Source organism: Anoplopoma fimbria, chromosome 14 (genome assembly GCF_027596085.1).
Source record: "Anoplopoma fimbria isolate UVic2021 breed Golden Eagle Sablefish chromosome 14, Afim_UVic_2022, whole genome shotgun sequence".
NCBI classification, from domain to species: Eukaryota; Metazoa; Chordata; class Actinopteri; order Perciformes; family Anoplopomatidae; genus Anoplopoma; species Anoplopoma fimbria.
The window spans coordinates 13,143,602-13,158,692 of NC_072462.1; the positions used below are offsets into that span (position 1 = coordinate 13,143,602).

At 42.7% G+C, this 15,091-nt stretch overlaps 1 protein-coding gene across 1 annotated transcript in view; it reads right to left on the reverse strand.

Annotated features, from left to right (window-relative positions):
• sema4d (sema domain, immunoglobulin domain (Ig), transmembrane domain (TM) and short cytoplasmic domain, (semaphorin) 4D) overlaps positions 1-14,027 on the reverse strand; it is a 38,636-nt gene extending 24,609 nt beyond the window's left edge. Inside the window, exons 1-2 of the mRNA XM_054612211.1 lie at positions 13,939-14,027; positions 5,104-5,219 (exon numbers count right to left, since the gene is read on the reverse strand). Coding sequence (XP_054468186.1) covers positions 5,104-5,141 — 38 coding nt within the window. The 5' untranslated portion in view covers positions 5,142-5,219; positions 13,939-14,027. The remainder of the gene's footprint in view (positions 1-5,103; positions 5,220-13,938) is intronic.
• Between the last annotated feature and the right edge of the window lie 1,064 nt (positions 14,028-15,091).

The following is a 15,091-nucleotide window of genomic DNA, read 5'->3' on the forward strand; positions in this document are numbered from 1 at the left end:
TGAAAGTTGCAGTGCAGCGCTTCAACATGCACAATGCATCACCCTGTGTTCGTCCATATTCCTCCAGCCTTTCCCCATTCTCCTGCCACTTCCTCACTCAAATAATAAAATTTAAAAAAGACACGTATGCAAGCAAGCACAGAGCGAGTCCCTGCCTCTGGCCATTCTCTGTCAGCTTCAATGGACCGCTGGGAGAAGATGACAGTTGCGTAAGATTGATGAGCTGTAGGCCAAAGGGTGCATCCCCCTCGACATCCTTAGGAAGCACTTTGACTTGGCTTCCCTCGGCTCCCACAAAACCCCGTGACAGCTGATACAGACTTTGACTATGCACCCACGAATCCCGATGACACCAGTGACACCCACGCCTTCACATGTCTCAATTCAAGACGTCTTGAGTGGGTGTCAAACCCGGGTGCGAACCCAGCCTTGGGCCCAAACCACGCCCTTGGTGACACAGTGGTCTGGAGAGGGCACGGGGAGGAAGTGGAGATGTCATCGGTCTGGATGTTTTAATTGATGAGTGGATTTGAATGAGGACCGGGCAAAGCTGGCCTTTTGAAGACTCTTCAAGCCAGAACAATTTTATTAATAGGCCCTACTTCAGAAACCTGGCCTTTGGTAAACATACCGACAGGATGGGCTATTGAGCTCGCTCCAGGGTGACACATTTTCCATCTGAGATGATTAAAAAGTTCCCAGCTCTAGCTTTCAGAAGTATCTTATGACCAGCACAATTTTGAATGTCTTTTTACAGCCATGATCTGAAGCAGGTTTCCATTCATTTAAGCACAATAAACGAGACCAAAAGACTACAGCCATGCTAGCAGTTCTGTGAGGCTGCTTTCACACCCGTGCAGCAAAAACACCTTTGTGGTTCTGGGGGCTGAAAGCGTTGCCAAATAAAAAACACATCGCCATGTGGCGGAAAAGTTGAATCAACTTTTGGAGAAACGCAAAACAACGTCACGCTACAGTGGCCAATCGTGTTATCTGGGCTCCAGAGCTGTTGAAAACAGCCATGAGGGAGCAAAATACATTAATAGTAATGCAGCCAATTGGCCATTGGCGACCCTCCAACACCGCCGCACAACTGTGCCGCTGATGACCGCAACTTCTATTCTGGTTTGGATGCAGCCCTAAGCACAGAGTTGCTATTAGCTACATTGATGCAACCACCATGCTAACATTTTCACAATGACCACCTAGCATGCTGATAGTTTGAAAAAGTTTCCCATGTTTATCGTCTTAGTTTGTGTATTAGCACTAAAATAAAAGTAAAGCCGAGGCTGATGGGAATGCCACTTTTGCAGGCATTTGTTCATAATCCAAACTTTGACAAACTGAATGCTGACCTGGTGATGGTGCTTCATGAAAAGATAATCACCCAAGTCATTAGGATTAATCCTTATGACTTGGTTGATCTGTAACAAATTTCATGGTAATCCATCCAATTGTTGTATAGACATTTCACTCAAAATCACCAATGTCAACCACTTAGTGGCACGAGAGGAAAAGTCAGGGGATCACCAAAGTAAGTAGATTCCTCCTCTAGGGACCATGAATGTCTGTCCCAAATGTACTGTTAATCAGTGTCATGGTTATTGAGGTATTTCAGTCTAGACCAAAAGTGGTGGACAAACCTAGAAAATCACTAAAAATAAGATGGAGTGTTAAATGGTGAGGTAATTAAGAGCATAAAACATTAATAAATAACTGTTGCATCCAGGGGCTTCGTTGAAAGTATGAAAAATGTTATAATCTACAAACATTCAGACAATAGCAGATTGGATTGTACAAATTATCTGTTCAACAAGGACTCCTAACAAATCCTTCAGTCTTCGAATGGCTGTTTACTCTAAAGGGTGCACCTTCTGACCAAACACCAGGGGGTTTAACAGGTTTATAACTAAACAACATGTTTCGTAAAGATTGTTTTTGTTTCAAAACCCCGTTTAGACAAAAACCTATCAGTGTGGATGTAGCCTGAGGACGACATAAAAACACACACACACACGTGATATATTAACTGACACAGATACACAACAGATCCACAACACACTGGGAAAAGGCCTCTCATCTTTATCAGTGTGGTCATTTAAAAGCCCCCTACCACACACCACACACACACACACACACACACACACACACACACACACACACACACTATATTAACTGACACAGATACACAACAGATCTGACACAGATACACAACAGATCCACAACACACTGGGAAAAGGCCTCTCATCTTTATCAGTGTGGTCATTTAAAAGCCCCCTACCACACACCCACATACACACACACAAACACTCTCATTTGTGCAGCCATCCTTACTGTCCGTCTATAAACATCCCAAGTCTCTGACAGGGCTGTCAGCGTACACCACCACAGGTGGGGGAGGGAAGTAAAATGAGAGGGACAGAGGGAAGAGAGACAAAACAGGGTTTGCTATGAGGGAAGATATTCGAGCGTGAAAATTCATACAGTGGTTGAGGAGAGAGGACAAAGAGAAGAATGAGGAGAAATGAGTAGGAGGAGGATTCTCCATATGGAAAACAAGAATGAAATCGTTGCATAAAGACACACGAGTATGGTTCCAGGGCTAATGGAACATATTTTCCCTCTTGCTTCTGGATTTGTGATTTCCAAAGCTCCTGTAGAAATGTGTTTTCAAAAATAAAGTGGTATTGTTTTTGATGACTACATTCTTGCTGTGCATTATGGCATCCTCTTACTGTCCCACTTTCATACATGATGCAATACAGTGAACCATGGCGCAAAACAACAGAACAACTGGGTGAAATTCCAGTTCATTTAATTCCTGGATGGAGGGTTCATGGACTCTGTACTTTCGCACAAAAACATGCATTTGCACAGGCACACACACACACACACACACACACACACACACAAAGCAGTGTGTTGAAGAGGATTAACGCAGGCTTGAATTTCAACAGAAAGAATCCCTATCTACAAGCACTACGGAGCAAATCTGGCTTTAGAAACTTTTTCTCAGACCCAGAGCATCCTGGTACAATAGGAGGCTGAACTGTAATTGAAATTGTTCATTTTTGAGAATGAGAGGGAATATTTGCAGCTGGATAATCAGCTCCTGAATCAAAAGCAACATCTGCACCGACAACAAAGACGCAAAGCTACTATATAAATGTGAGGATTATGCTCTTCAAGGTTCTTATGCACTTTGCTCAAAATGTCAGAAAACTGTGAATGCAAAGTATTCCACTTGTTCTAGATGCGTCTGCAGGCCAGTGTGTATCTGGGAATACTGATTGGAATGCATACATCTACAGGAATGTCCACTGATATCCCGCTATGTATAAATGTTTGCTCATGAGCGAGCTAGAGAGAAAAAAGGGAGGCATTTGTGTGTGTGTGTCCGTGTGTGTGTGTGTGTGTGTGTGTGTGTATAAGAGAGAAAATAAATAGCTGTCTTCTTCTGCCTTTGTATGAATCTTAAGTAGTCCCATGTTGAGGGAGGCTTTGTTCGCCGGCACCATCGGGGGGCACGTCCTCCAACTTTTCCCCTCACTTCCTTTTGGCGTAACATTTATCATTCTTCCCCGACGAACAATCATCCTACAACATGGCCGAGCATCTAGCGCACCAAAAAAAAAAACACCGCCCCCTTTCTGGTTGCTCGGATACCTTTCATCCAGCCGGACAGCTTGTCCACAACATCATCACTTACTTAGAAAGTCCCAACCTCCACTTTGCTTTTGGTCCAGCAGAGCCTTATTTAAAAAGGCTTTCAAAATAAAGCTTCCAAGAACATCTTATTTTCTTGTTTGCCTTTTATGTTGCATCCAAAACACTTAAACACTTCCAAGCATAAACATCTGGTTATGCAAAAAAAAAAAAAAAAAAAAAAAAAAAAAGCATCCTTAAAAAGGGAACAGCTGAAGTGGTACAACCTTCTAATTTGCAAGAGAAATTCCCTTCTGGCCAAATATAGCATTATCCGGCTCTACAAAAAGATGCACGATATTTTATACTGACATTATACTGTGCTGGTGTTAGCCAGGGGATTTACCCTGAGGCGTGTTTCATAGAAAGACTGGGTGAGTCACCAGATCTCCCCCTTTCTCTCTCTCTCTCTCAAAAGGGTAAACAGGTGCATTAGTATTAAGTGGAGAGATGCTGGAGGTTTCTCTAAGTGCATACAAACAGTGATTCACATCATCTGCCAACACTACCTTGGAAACTTTACCGTATGCATTTACATTAACCTCTTCTGCCTCTTCACAAAGTCCTGTAAAAGCATACATTATCACCATTATTTTTCTAAGTATCCGCAAACAACTTGTTTATCCTGTATTGTTACAGGTCAAACTTTTATTTTGAAGCTGCCCCGTCCATTTTCTGTAACTCGGGCAAATAGTAGGCCCGGCCTTGTTTGGCCTTGGCCGTGTGTTTGCGCCTATCCCTTTCAGCTGACTGGTCTGCACCACTTATTCCGCTTATTATGGACGCCGACGGCAGATTATTTTGCTTACTGCACCCAAATTCTCCGTCCTCTTAGTTTGATCAAATCCAACAAACGCCGAACTGAGAGACAAAGGCAAACTTTAACAAAAGAGACAAAAAGAGATAGGGAGCATAGAGCACAAGTCCAAATGAAAAGGGGAAAGAAAGAAGCACAAAAAAAAAAAAAGGAAAAAAGGTGGAGGATACAGAGAAGGAGCAAAGGAAGAGGGAGCAACGACAAAAAGGCTCAAAACCCTTTAAATGACGATGTTTTGTCAGTGAAATAAAGACCAACTAACAGCGGCAGCAACATACCGGCACAGTGAACGAGAATGCAAATCAGCCCTGATGCAAATGTCATACGTCTTCAGGGGCAAAACAGACTGTCTTTATACCAACCCCCCCCCAACACAACACACCTCTCTCTGTGCTACCAGAAACCCCCATTCTCCTCCACTGCTGTACTGAAAACATACTCTCACAAAACACTTGCAGCATAAGTGTAATCACAAGAGACAACATCATCTTCTTACTTCACACTACACAAAGGGACACAGAGGGAGTACAGTGGGCTTCTTTTACACAAACACAGCTTTGGAAAAAAGTTAAACCACTTACTTGTCTGTCATGGCGTCGGCTAGCGAATATTGATTCATTAATACTCTTTTTCACTTTTCTTCACACAGTGGGAAATGGTTGATGGAGAGGCCAGGGGAAAATGTAACAACACCAGTCTGCAAGAGAGAGGGGAAAGCAACAAAAAGAGTCAAATCATTCATTCAAACCTACAGTGAGTGTGGGCAGACAAAAATATCCATAAACAATGGAAAATGACTTTATTTTCAATATCCTTTAATCGTCTTTTCCATAAAATGTCGGAAAATAAGAGAAAAATGCTCCGCACAGCATAAGGTGATGGATTTAAACGGCTTTTTTCTATTCAAGCGACATTCTATACCCTAAAGATATTAATTTAACCATCATAAATATCCCAAAAAAATATCCCATCTGAAGAGCATGAACCAGTCTGTTTTTTTTATACTTTTTTCCAGGCAAAAAACGATAGAATTCGACTATTTGCGGATTAATCTTATGTCGATCGATTTATCGAGTAATTGGTAAAAAAAATAAAAAAAAACACTCCAATAATTATTGTGCAACATAATAAGTAGAAGTTTTTGTAATGGTAATTTAGTTCCATTGTTTTTTTGATTATTATTTATGCACATTATTTTATTATTTTGTATGTAGGTCAAGTGCCTAGATGGTTCAATGCTCTGGATGTTCTGCTGAGAAACAAATACTTTATAAAAAAAAACAAGCAAATCACCTCTACTGTGATGGTAACGGCACGTCTGTGAAAAAAAACAAGTGAGGACAAAAGCAATCCCCCCGGCAGGCCAACGTCCAGGCCGGGACTACGGCTAACTTTGCAGACACGCTTCACTTGCTCACAATTAGCCTAGCAAGTCCTGCTCTCTTCAACTTTCTGGGGGATACTGTTACCATAGTTACCAAGGCAGCCGACCAGCCAGCATTAAAATAGAGTGCACAGAGAAATGGGCGGAGAGCAAACAGTATGAATCCAATCACAGAAGAAGAATGCCCTGTGTGACTGAGGAGCGATGGTGACACAGCTGGTTCATCATCATCCAGCATCAAATCTTGTATAATCCATAAAACATCACTAATAAAAAAATATAATACACAAGGGTGTTTCAAATGCCATGACTTTAAAAACAATCTAAAAAACACACCTCTGCTAATGATGCCTGTTTGGACATGCACATAAATCAGCAGCTGTTTACTGCCAGCACACAGATTTTTAAATTTTAATGAGGTGTTGGGATGAGGCGCATCCTTCGACCTGCTCGCTGATTAGCAACCCTCCAAAACCTGGTATTAGCTCTGCAGTTTATCTGCCCTTTAACAGATTACGATAGCGGCGCATTAGATTGATAGATTAGATCCGGCTATGTGTCAACACACTGGCATAACACAGATTGACACATGACAGAGTGGGATTAAGGCTCAATAAGCAGATAAAAAGGTTCAATACCTATTCACGGACAGTCAAATATACATAACAGAGCTGGAGCGGAAAAGGAAAGCTTTTAAATCGTGTTATACCTCAGAAATATGTCATTTTCATTTAATAATCCAACAATGATTAACCAAAGACGATTTAGCCGTTTTATCACTGTCAGCTTCAACTGCAGGGAGTCAGAAGCGTGAGGGTAAAACCCCACCCAATCCTATCAGCCCCCAAACCCAGACAGACAGCCACCAGCCCCAGAGCCAGCCAGCGGCAGTCTGTCTGACGGGATCTCTGCTCAAGAGGCTGATGTGACTCCCTTTCCCTGCTTTCCTTTCAACCTCTCCATACTACGTCACCCCTGAACTCTTTTGTCTAACGCTCTTCTTACCTGTCAAGGCTGTCTCTTACTCCCCTGTCTAATGGCAGCTCAATGAACTTTTCTCCATGTGTCTGTCTTCGGTGCAGAAACAGGCATTAGCTGTATACACCCAAGTAATCTCCGGTAATCGATTAAGTTCCATTTCCCCTGGTCTCTCAGCGACTGTGTGCTTATAGGAAGCATTTTAATTTAAGAGGAAAGACGGCAAACAGTTACCTTTAGAGAAATTTGTCAAATCTCAATGAATTGGGAAGGTAGTACCATTTTTTTTTTTTATTGTTATATTTTCCGAGTTATAAAAAGAGGCCCCACCAGAATGTTATTGGATAAAATGTCACAGCATTTCTCTCAAGAAGGACAAAAAGTCCATTTCCAAATGACGTTTTTCTTTACATTACTGAATTGTTCAAATATGCAAGAGTTGGTGCTTTTGCACATTGTGGCAACCCACCCAAGTACGAGAGCTTTATATAAGGAATGTCCCATGCGTGCTGTTGTGATGATGTATGCAGCGTTTCCCTGCAAAGCCGGGAGTTCCTTAACCAAAGCCCAAAAATGAAACTCTTGCCTTCTCACGCAAACAATGATGCAGGGCCTGGATGCTGGCGGCCATCACAATACTGGCTACGGTGGACAATAAAGAACAGTCAAACTGTGCTGCAAGAAATCTACAGCTGGTGGTTTAAATAAAGGTCATGTGAATGACAACAGACAGAATGTTTTTTTTTTTACCAGTGCACAGCTGAGATAGAGATGACAGGGCTCTTTGAAATAGAGCCATAGCACTTGGAAAGGACATGAGCCCATCACTCAGGGCAATTAAATCCAGAATCTTTTTCCAAGTGATTCAATACAGAGTTAAAGACTTAGCTTGAGAAAGGTCGAGGAAAATCTGAAATGTCCAAACGGGGAAGACGATGCCACGCCTGCCCCTCATGAGGGAGATTTATAAATCCTGACAACAGCCAGCCAGGGGGAAGACTAACAGCTTCCACAAGTAAAGCTGGGGAGACAATGTGCAATTCTGTTGTTCTTGTATGTAATGTTAACTTACTCCACACATTTCAACCTGCCTCTGTGCAGAGCTTAACCTGCGATTTTTATGCTCACTGTACGGATCAATTGACCTGCCCTGACTTGGCTGATCACACTGAACGCAAGCACAGAACCCATGGTTGGGTTTTGTTTAGTGACAATTGCAATAAAGTTTATTAAAACAAGATGGCTGCATCCTCAATGTTGACAAAATAAAAGGAAAGCAGTGCTACTTTGTGCAAATCTATTATAAAAAAAATAAAAAAAATGTGGATATGGTCCAACGTTTAATATCACAGAAGTCTCAAAACTATTTTTTTAGCCAATACATGTTAACCACTACTCCAGGAATATAAAAACAAGCCCACAGCAGTTTGGAACCAATCTTTTGACAGCAGCCATGAGGAAACTGCTCAAACTGAAAAGACAGCCGACCAGATTTTGGACATTGCCAGAAATCCATCGGATCATTAATCAGGCATTGTGATTCTCCAACTGCACGCCAAACGACAACCAATCCAGCAGAAATCAAGCCCTATTGTAAAATGATTCACCAGTGACAAATTCATGCCAAATCATTACAGTGTCTGCCCGGCTGCAATGTAAACAAAACAGGAGACAACAGTGAAAATAATGAAAAAATACTGCCCTTACCTCTTCCTTAAACATTCCAAATCTCATGAAAGAGAAACAAAAATCGGCTAATCTAAGTGAAATGTGTGGGGTTTTCCTAAATTAAGGCACAGCAGAGTCCCACTCACTGCATCATGAAAACATGCCATCCACCACAACACTGAATAATTTACCTCTCAAAGGCGATTTGGGTAAAAATAGCATGTACCATGATGGAGACTCTCCGCACTGCAAAACAAAAACATATCTGGTTGCTATGGCAGAGGATGGAGGTGTTGACATTGTGAGACGCCTGCAGCCAACGCACTTGCGAGGCGCGTCCACGCAAGCTGTTTTTGCAGCGTGAATCCTTACCATAATCTGAGAGGGAAGATCCTGCAGGTTGAGAGAGAAGAAAGAAGAAAGAAAAAAAGAAAAAGGCTCTTCCAACCCGGTTCAGTCACTCTGTTATTACGGGGAAAGTCTCCAACGGTTTGCATGACAGATGAAAAAGAAAATAGAATATGATCATCCAGCACGAGCAGTCTGTCACCTCCTCCCTCTCTCCTCCCCGGTCATGCTCCTTCTCTCTCTCTCTCTCTCTCTCTCTCTCTCTCACACACACTCCCTCCTCTGGTCTCCCCCCTACCTCTCTCTATCTCTCTCTATCTATCTTGCACGATAAAAAACACACACACAAAAAAAAAGCACACAAGAGGGCACAAAGGGTGGAGAGATAGTGCTTGCATTAAAGGGCTGTTTCACTTTAACGCTTGTCAGTGGCAGACTGTTTTTGTCTGGTTTGCCTCCCCCCACCCGTGTCACAGCAGTCAAAACGCTGCTCGCCAGTGGACAGCGACGGTGCAGAGATCTCGCCTCTGGAAAGCGTCAATGCACACAATTGCTGAGGATGGGGGGGAGGGGGAAGTTGGGGGTGGTGAGTGAGGGGAGGGAAGACGTGGAGGGGGTGGGGGTCTAAGGTTAGGGTAGAGTGTGTGTCTGCGTCTGTGGGGTTGTGTCTATTGTTGTGGGGACATTTTTGTGAATGGGGACTATAGGTCCAGCTGCTGTATTTAGCCCCGGGTGAGACACACCTAGCTAAACGCTAATGCAGTCTAACACAGTTCATCATAACTTTAGATTAATGTCATGGCTGTTGCATTAGTTTTACCCAGCTGTGCCTGATAAACTGGCAACACACACACACAGTTAAACGGTTAAGACAGTTTTGCATCCTCAGGCAGTGGATCGCTGATGCTGGCTCATATTTCTCACTATGCAAACATTAAACAAATCATACAGTAAGGGACAACAAGCTGATAAAAATGTGCTGACTGCAAATGAAGTTTCTGCCATTCAGCATCTGCTCTCTGCAAAACAAATGCAAAAATCCAGTGAGCACCCTCTCCATTCAGCTGTGTCCTCCTCCTCTACAGCAGCAGAATGTACTGTATGTCCTGATCCCGGCTCCATTCCTTTCCAGCTCCCTGCTCTCAGCAACACAACGCTGGGAACCTTTTTTCAAAAACATCCAGTAAGCTGTCAATAGCGCTGCAGCAACGCATCAGCAAGCTTCCTGCACTCTAAGCTGAAGAAGTCATAGTTCTAGGGTGCAGCATCTTCACAGATTTCCTGTGCGGTTTTCATGAGTGCAATTATTGGCAGCATTTTCATAATAAATACCCCGACTGCTAATAGAAGAACTATTTTCCTACCTTTGAAAAGAAATAAAGCGACTGAGCCTTGCAGGGTGTGGACTGTTCCTCACCTTTTTGTTATCTTACACGCAGAACGAAGAAAAACAGGAAGCCGAGCTTAACGTCTAGTGTTTTTCTTTGGATCAGCTGATTTGAAACCACCGTTCAATCATGAGACGATTTTGCCCAGACATTTCTGGAATGCAGTTTATACATTATGCATGGCCAGTAACACACACGTAAAGCGCCTACACATGCCACGGTCTGCTGCTGATATGGAGCCAGATGCTTTCCCCCTTTGCCAATAGGAAATGATTCCAGGCCTGAGGGTGCTGGGGTACTAGGGTGTGGCAGGGGAGATTTGAGTGTGTGTGTTTCCTCCGATGTGTGTTTCACAGAGCCAGGCGCAGCACACCTCAACATCAGAGCCTGACCTTTGCCCTTTAACTCCTGCAGGACCAAAACAATGAGGCTGCTGCAAGACATACATCAAAATCGACCACCTCGTTTCCCCCAAGAGGCTCTCGTGTGCATCTCTCAGCATGCAGTGCACATGATATAGAATTTAAACGAGTCTCGTTTGCTGACTCGACTGCCAGCACATTCCTCATATATTTGAATTGCTAATGAGCATGATGGAACAATAAGGGGGGGGTCGTGCGTGTGTGTGTGTGTGTGTGTATGTGTCTGTGTCAAAGACATAGCACCTTTTACAGTGACCTCCACAGCAGGAGGTGAAGTGTTACCGCCTGCTCCATTCGCAGGTATTCCAGCCTTTTCTAGCAAAAGAGAACTGGCTGACGGCCGAACCCAGCAGAGGGCGAGGAGAAGAAAAGGATCACGAATGGTCACTCTCAAATCCATTAGGAGTTTATTCAATTACCTGACAGTCAAGTCCCTGTAGGCATGTGAAGAAACGTGACGTCTCCTTAAAGTCTCCCTTGAGGTGGTCGAATAATCGCATTTGGATCTAAAAGAATAACACACATACGCAGTGTGTGTGTGCTTAATGCGAGCTCCTATATGCAACACTGGAAGCGCTCCAGTAAGAACAGATTTCAATGCTTTTTTTTTTTTTTTTTTTTTTTTAATACAAGAGAGAAATTTGACAAACAGCCAGGACTTAGGTCTGAAAACCAAACAAGGCATCCAAGTAAATAACCCCCTGACATCCAAAACAAGTGCCATTCCTGCACAAAGTTCAAGTTTAAAACAAAGCCCTCTTTCAGCCAAGCAGTTTCCTTTTCCCACCCATTTTAAAATCGATTATTGATATAGAAAGATTCCAAAGACGGGTTTGCGTGCTTATATGGGGTTATCATTACACAGCAAGATTGTCTGTGTAATTTCATTTAGCACATGTGAATCCCGTGCTTCCAATGAATGTGGGGAAAACACAAAGATAGTTCAGTTTCTCCACTAATGGAATTTGAACAAATCAACATGTGTTTATAAAAAAAAAAAAAAAAAAAAAAAAAAAAAAAAAGACTAATTCCCCTTCCAGAAATGGGAAGTCATGGGAAAGCAACATGTGTGCAAAGATTTCCTCCTATGAAAAGCAGGTAAGGGAAAGATCACGAGTCTAGAAAAGAAGACTATGCGTATAGCAGAAAAAAAGGGAATGGAAAACGATTTCTTAATCCGACCTATCCAATTTCACACAAAATAACACATCTATTATATTAAACCTTCTTTCCGACGGCAATTCCAAAAGCTGCCGGAGAGTCAATGAAAAACCATACAATGCAAACACAACCTCTAACCTGAAGGGGAAAGTCAGTGCGACGGACAGAAATGCCTGAGCCTCCCAGCGGCACGCAGCCAGTGGTTTAATGATTTGTCTGCTGCTGGTGAATGATCACACAGCAATATCCTGTTCTTGCTAGTTCTCCCGCCCACCCCCCTGAGGGTCCAACTGACATGATTCTGGCTGGCCCTGGTGCCACTAAAGCGCCAGCCGGCCCCATCATATTGACAAGATCCGGGGTGGCTGCCCCTCGGCGACCCGATACGACCCGACAAAAACAAAAGGACCTGTGGAATAAAACTCGATCAGGCAGAAGAATTACTTATTGAGGCCGCGAGGGGAAGGGATGTCATAGCCAATGCGATCTGATGAAACGCCGAGCGAAGAGGAGGGGAGACGCCAGGCTGCTCAATGTCACTGACGAAGCAGTGGAAAACAGATTTGGAAAAACACAACAACTGTATTTAAAAGGGGGGGGGGGGGACTAAATAGCTGGCATGTTATAGAATTCCACAGTGCTTATGCAATGTAAGTCTGTACTTAATGTGAGGGGCGTTTCTTTACTCTTAAATGAGGAGCAGTCATTCATTTCCTATGAGCCTATGTGAAACGTTAAAGAGACAAATCAGGAATAGAGCTACAGCTAATTCATTTGCAGAATTTTATTTTGGTGATAAAATCGTTGAAAACTGATGACAATTTCCTGGAGCAGAAGGTGACGTCTACTAATAGCTTCTTTTGACCGACCCCCCCTCCGCCCCCAAAATCTGTTTATTGTAATGTAAAAACGTGGGGAAAGCAGCCAACCCTTTGCATTTCAGAAACTGGAAACCATCCAACGGGTTCCTTTTCTGTCAATCAACTAATTCATTGATAGTTTAAGCTCCAATCCGAAGCGACACAGAAGAAGAACAACTGCGGCTTGTGAAGGCACCCGTCTCTCCTTTAGTCTGAACTTCACTTTAGGGCCGAAGAAGGTCAAGAGGAAGACCACGGTGATGATGGTGTAGTTTGAATTATACTGCACACACACACACACACACACACACACACACACACACACACACACACACACACACACACACACACACACCACACACACACAGCCAGGCCAGAGGTCAAAAGGTGAGACAGAAAAACAACTCCATAACTTCTTATTACTCCCTCCAATGCACACAGCCAGACATGCATGCAGGTGGAAAGTTTATGATCATCCACAGCTGCACCACCAGACTGCCCTGCTGTCTTGGCACAAGATGCCCCCCCCAGGCTAAAGACTTGAGGGACACAACAATGCATTCTGCAGGTAGCAGTTTCGTTTGATGCTCCAACCAGAGCCAGACTTCATAGGGGAGGGAAAAAAAAAAATGTAAATGTGGATATATGCCTCAGTGCAGTGAAAGAGCACCCTTTATTTACGCATGCCAAGGGTAGAAACCCCTGAGTGACCTCTGGGTGCCAGAAGAGGGGAGAGAGTTTAATCTTTAAAAAGATTTGTGTGAGCACGGCTGGTGGATCCGTAATATTATATTCAGGAGGTATTTTGCGCTTCGAGGACAGTGACAGCGACTGCGTGACTTTGCGCAACAAGTCGTCCGATAAAGTCGAGCTTTTTCTCCCCCCGCAGATCGGCTTTTAAAACGTTGCGCGGAGGAGGAGAGGAGGGGAGGGGGGGGAGTATTTCCAACGATTCACGCGCCGAGAAAAACACGATACTGAAACAAATAGTTATAACGTTGTATTTTATTTTATTGTATTTTTTTTTTTGCACTGCAACAAGTGCAGCTGAGCTCGGAAGCGGCGACAGCACGCATGAGTACGAACCAGCGGGGCGCAGACTGAATGCACTTTTTTTTATTTTTTTATTTATTTAAACAGGAAAAGTGACACTTGTGCAAAAAAAAAAAAAATGTGCACCGATGTGAGGACGTGCGTTGCTACTCACCGCGGAGAAGTGGTCCTCTTTGTCCCGGTGTGTGCGGAGACGAGCGTCGGTGCAGCGGCAGCGTGACAAAGTTTGCTCTCTCTCTCTCTCTCTCTCTCTCTCTGTGTGTTTCTCGCTCTCTCTCTCTCAGCTCAGCATGGCGGATGGGGCCAGAGACTGGATTCAAACCTCTCCGGGCTGTGATATCAACAGACGGGGGGGGAGGGTGCAGGGGGAGGCGGTGGTGGTGGTGGTGGTGGTGGTGAGAGACCCAGTGGACCAAAAAGCACTTGGATCTTGCTGATATTAAGCAAAAGCATTTAAAAAAAATACTTGATAATAAAGTTGACAGTAAAGAAGAATAAGCATCAAAATGCACTTAAAGTACCTAAAGTAAAAAAAAAAAAAAAAACTCATTAAGCAGAAAGGTCCATTTCACAATAATATATATCATAATATTGGATTTGATTTATTAATGCATTAATGTTGCACCTAATAAAGGGATAATTTGTGTATATACAGTACCAGTCAAAAGTTTGGACACACCTTCTCATTCAATGGTCTTTAATTTCTTTATTTTGATTTTTTTCTACATTATAGATTAATATTGAAGACATCCAAACTATGAAGGAACACATATGGAATTATGTGGTAAACAAACAAATGCTCAACAAACCAGAATATGTTTTATTTTTAGATTCTTCAAAGTAGTTGAATGAGAAGGTGTGTCCAAACTTTTGACTGGTACTGTATATCATAATATTGGATTTGAATTATTAATGCATTAATGTGTTCATCACTTAAATGTTGCACCTAATAAAGGGATACTTTGTGTATATATAATGCTGGATAGTTTATTTCCTCAAAGGATAAAGAATAATCTTAATCTTTAGCTTTATTGATCATGTATACGTATACATACAAGGAATTAGATTTTTCCGTTGCTTTCGACGTACATACACAGAAATATACAAATATACAAAAATACAATATTTTAAATTGTAGTGGAGTATAAAGTAACAGAAAAAGAAAATACATATTTATTGTAGAAGTTCCTCAAAAAGGCATTGAAGTACTTCTATTTTTCTAATTTCAACATCCACTAGCCAGTGGTGGGAAATAACTAAATTACTCAAATGCTGCACTTAAGTTATCCATTTAAGCTACTTTTACT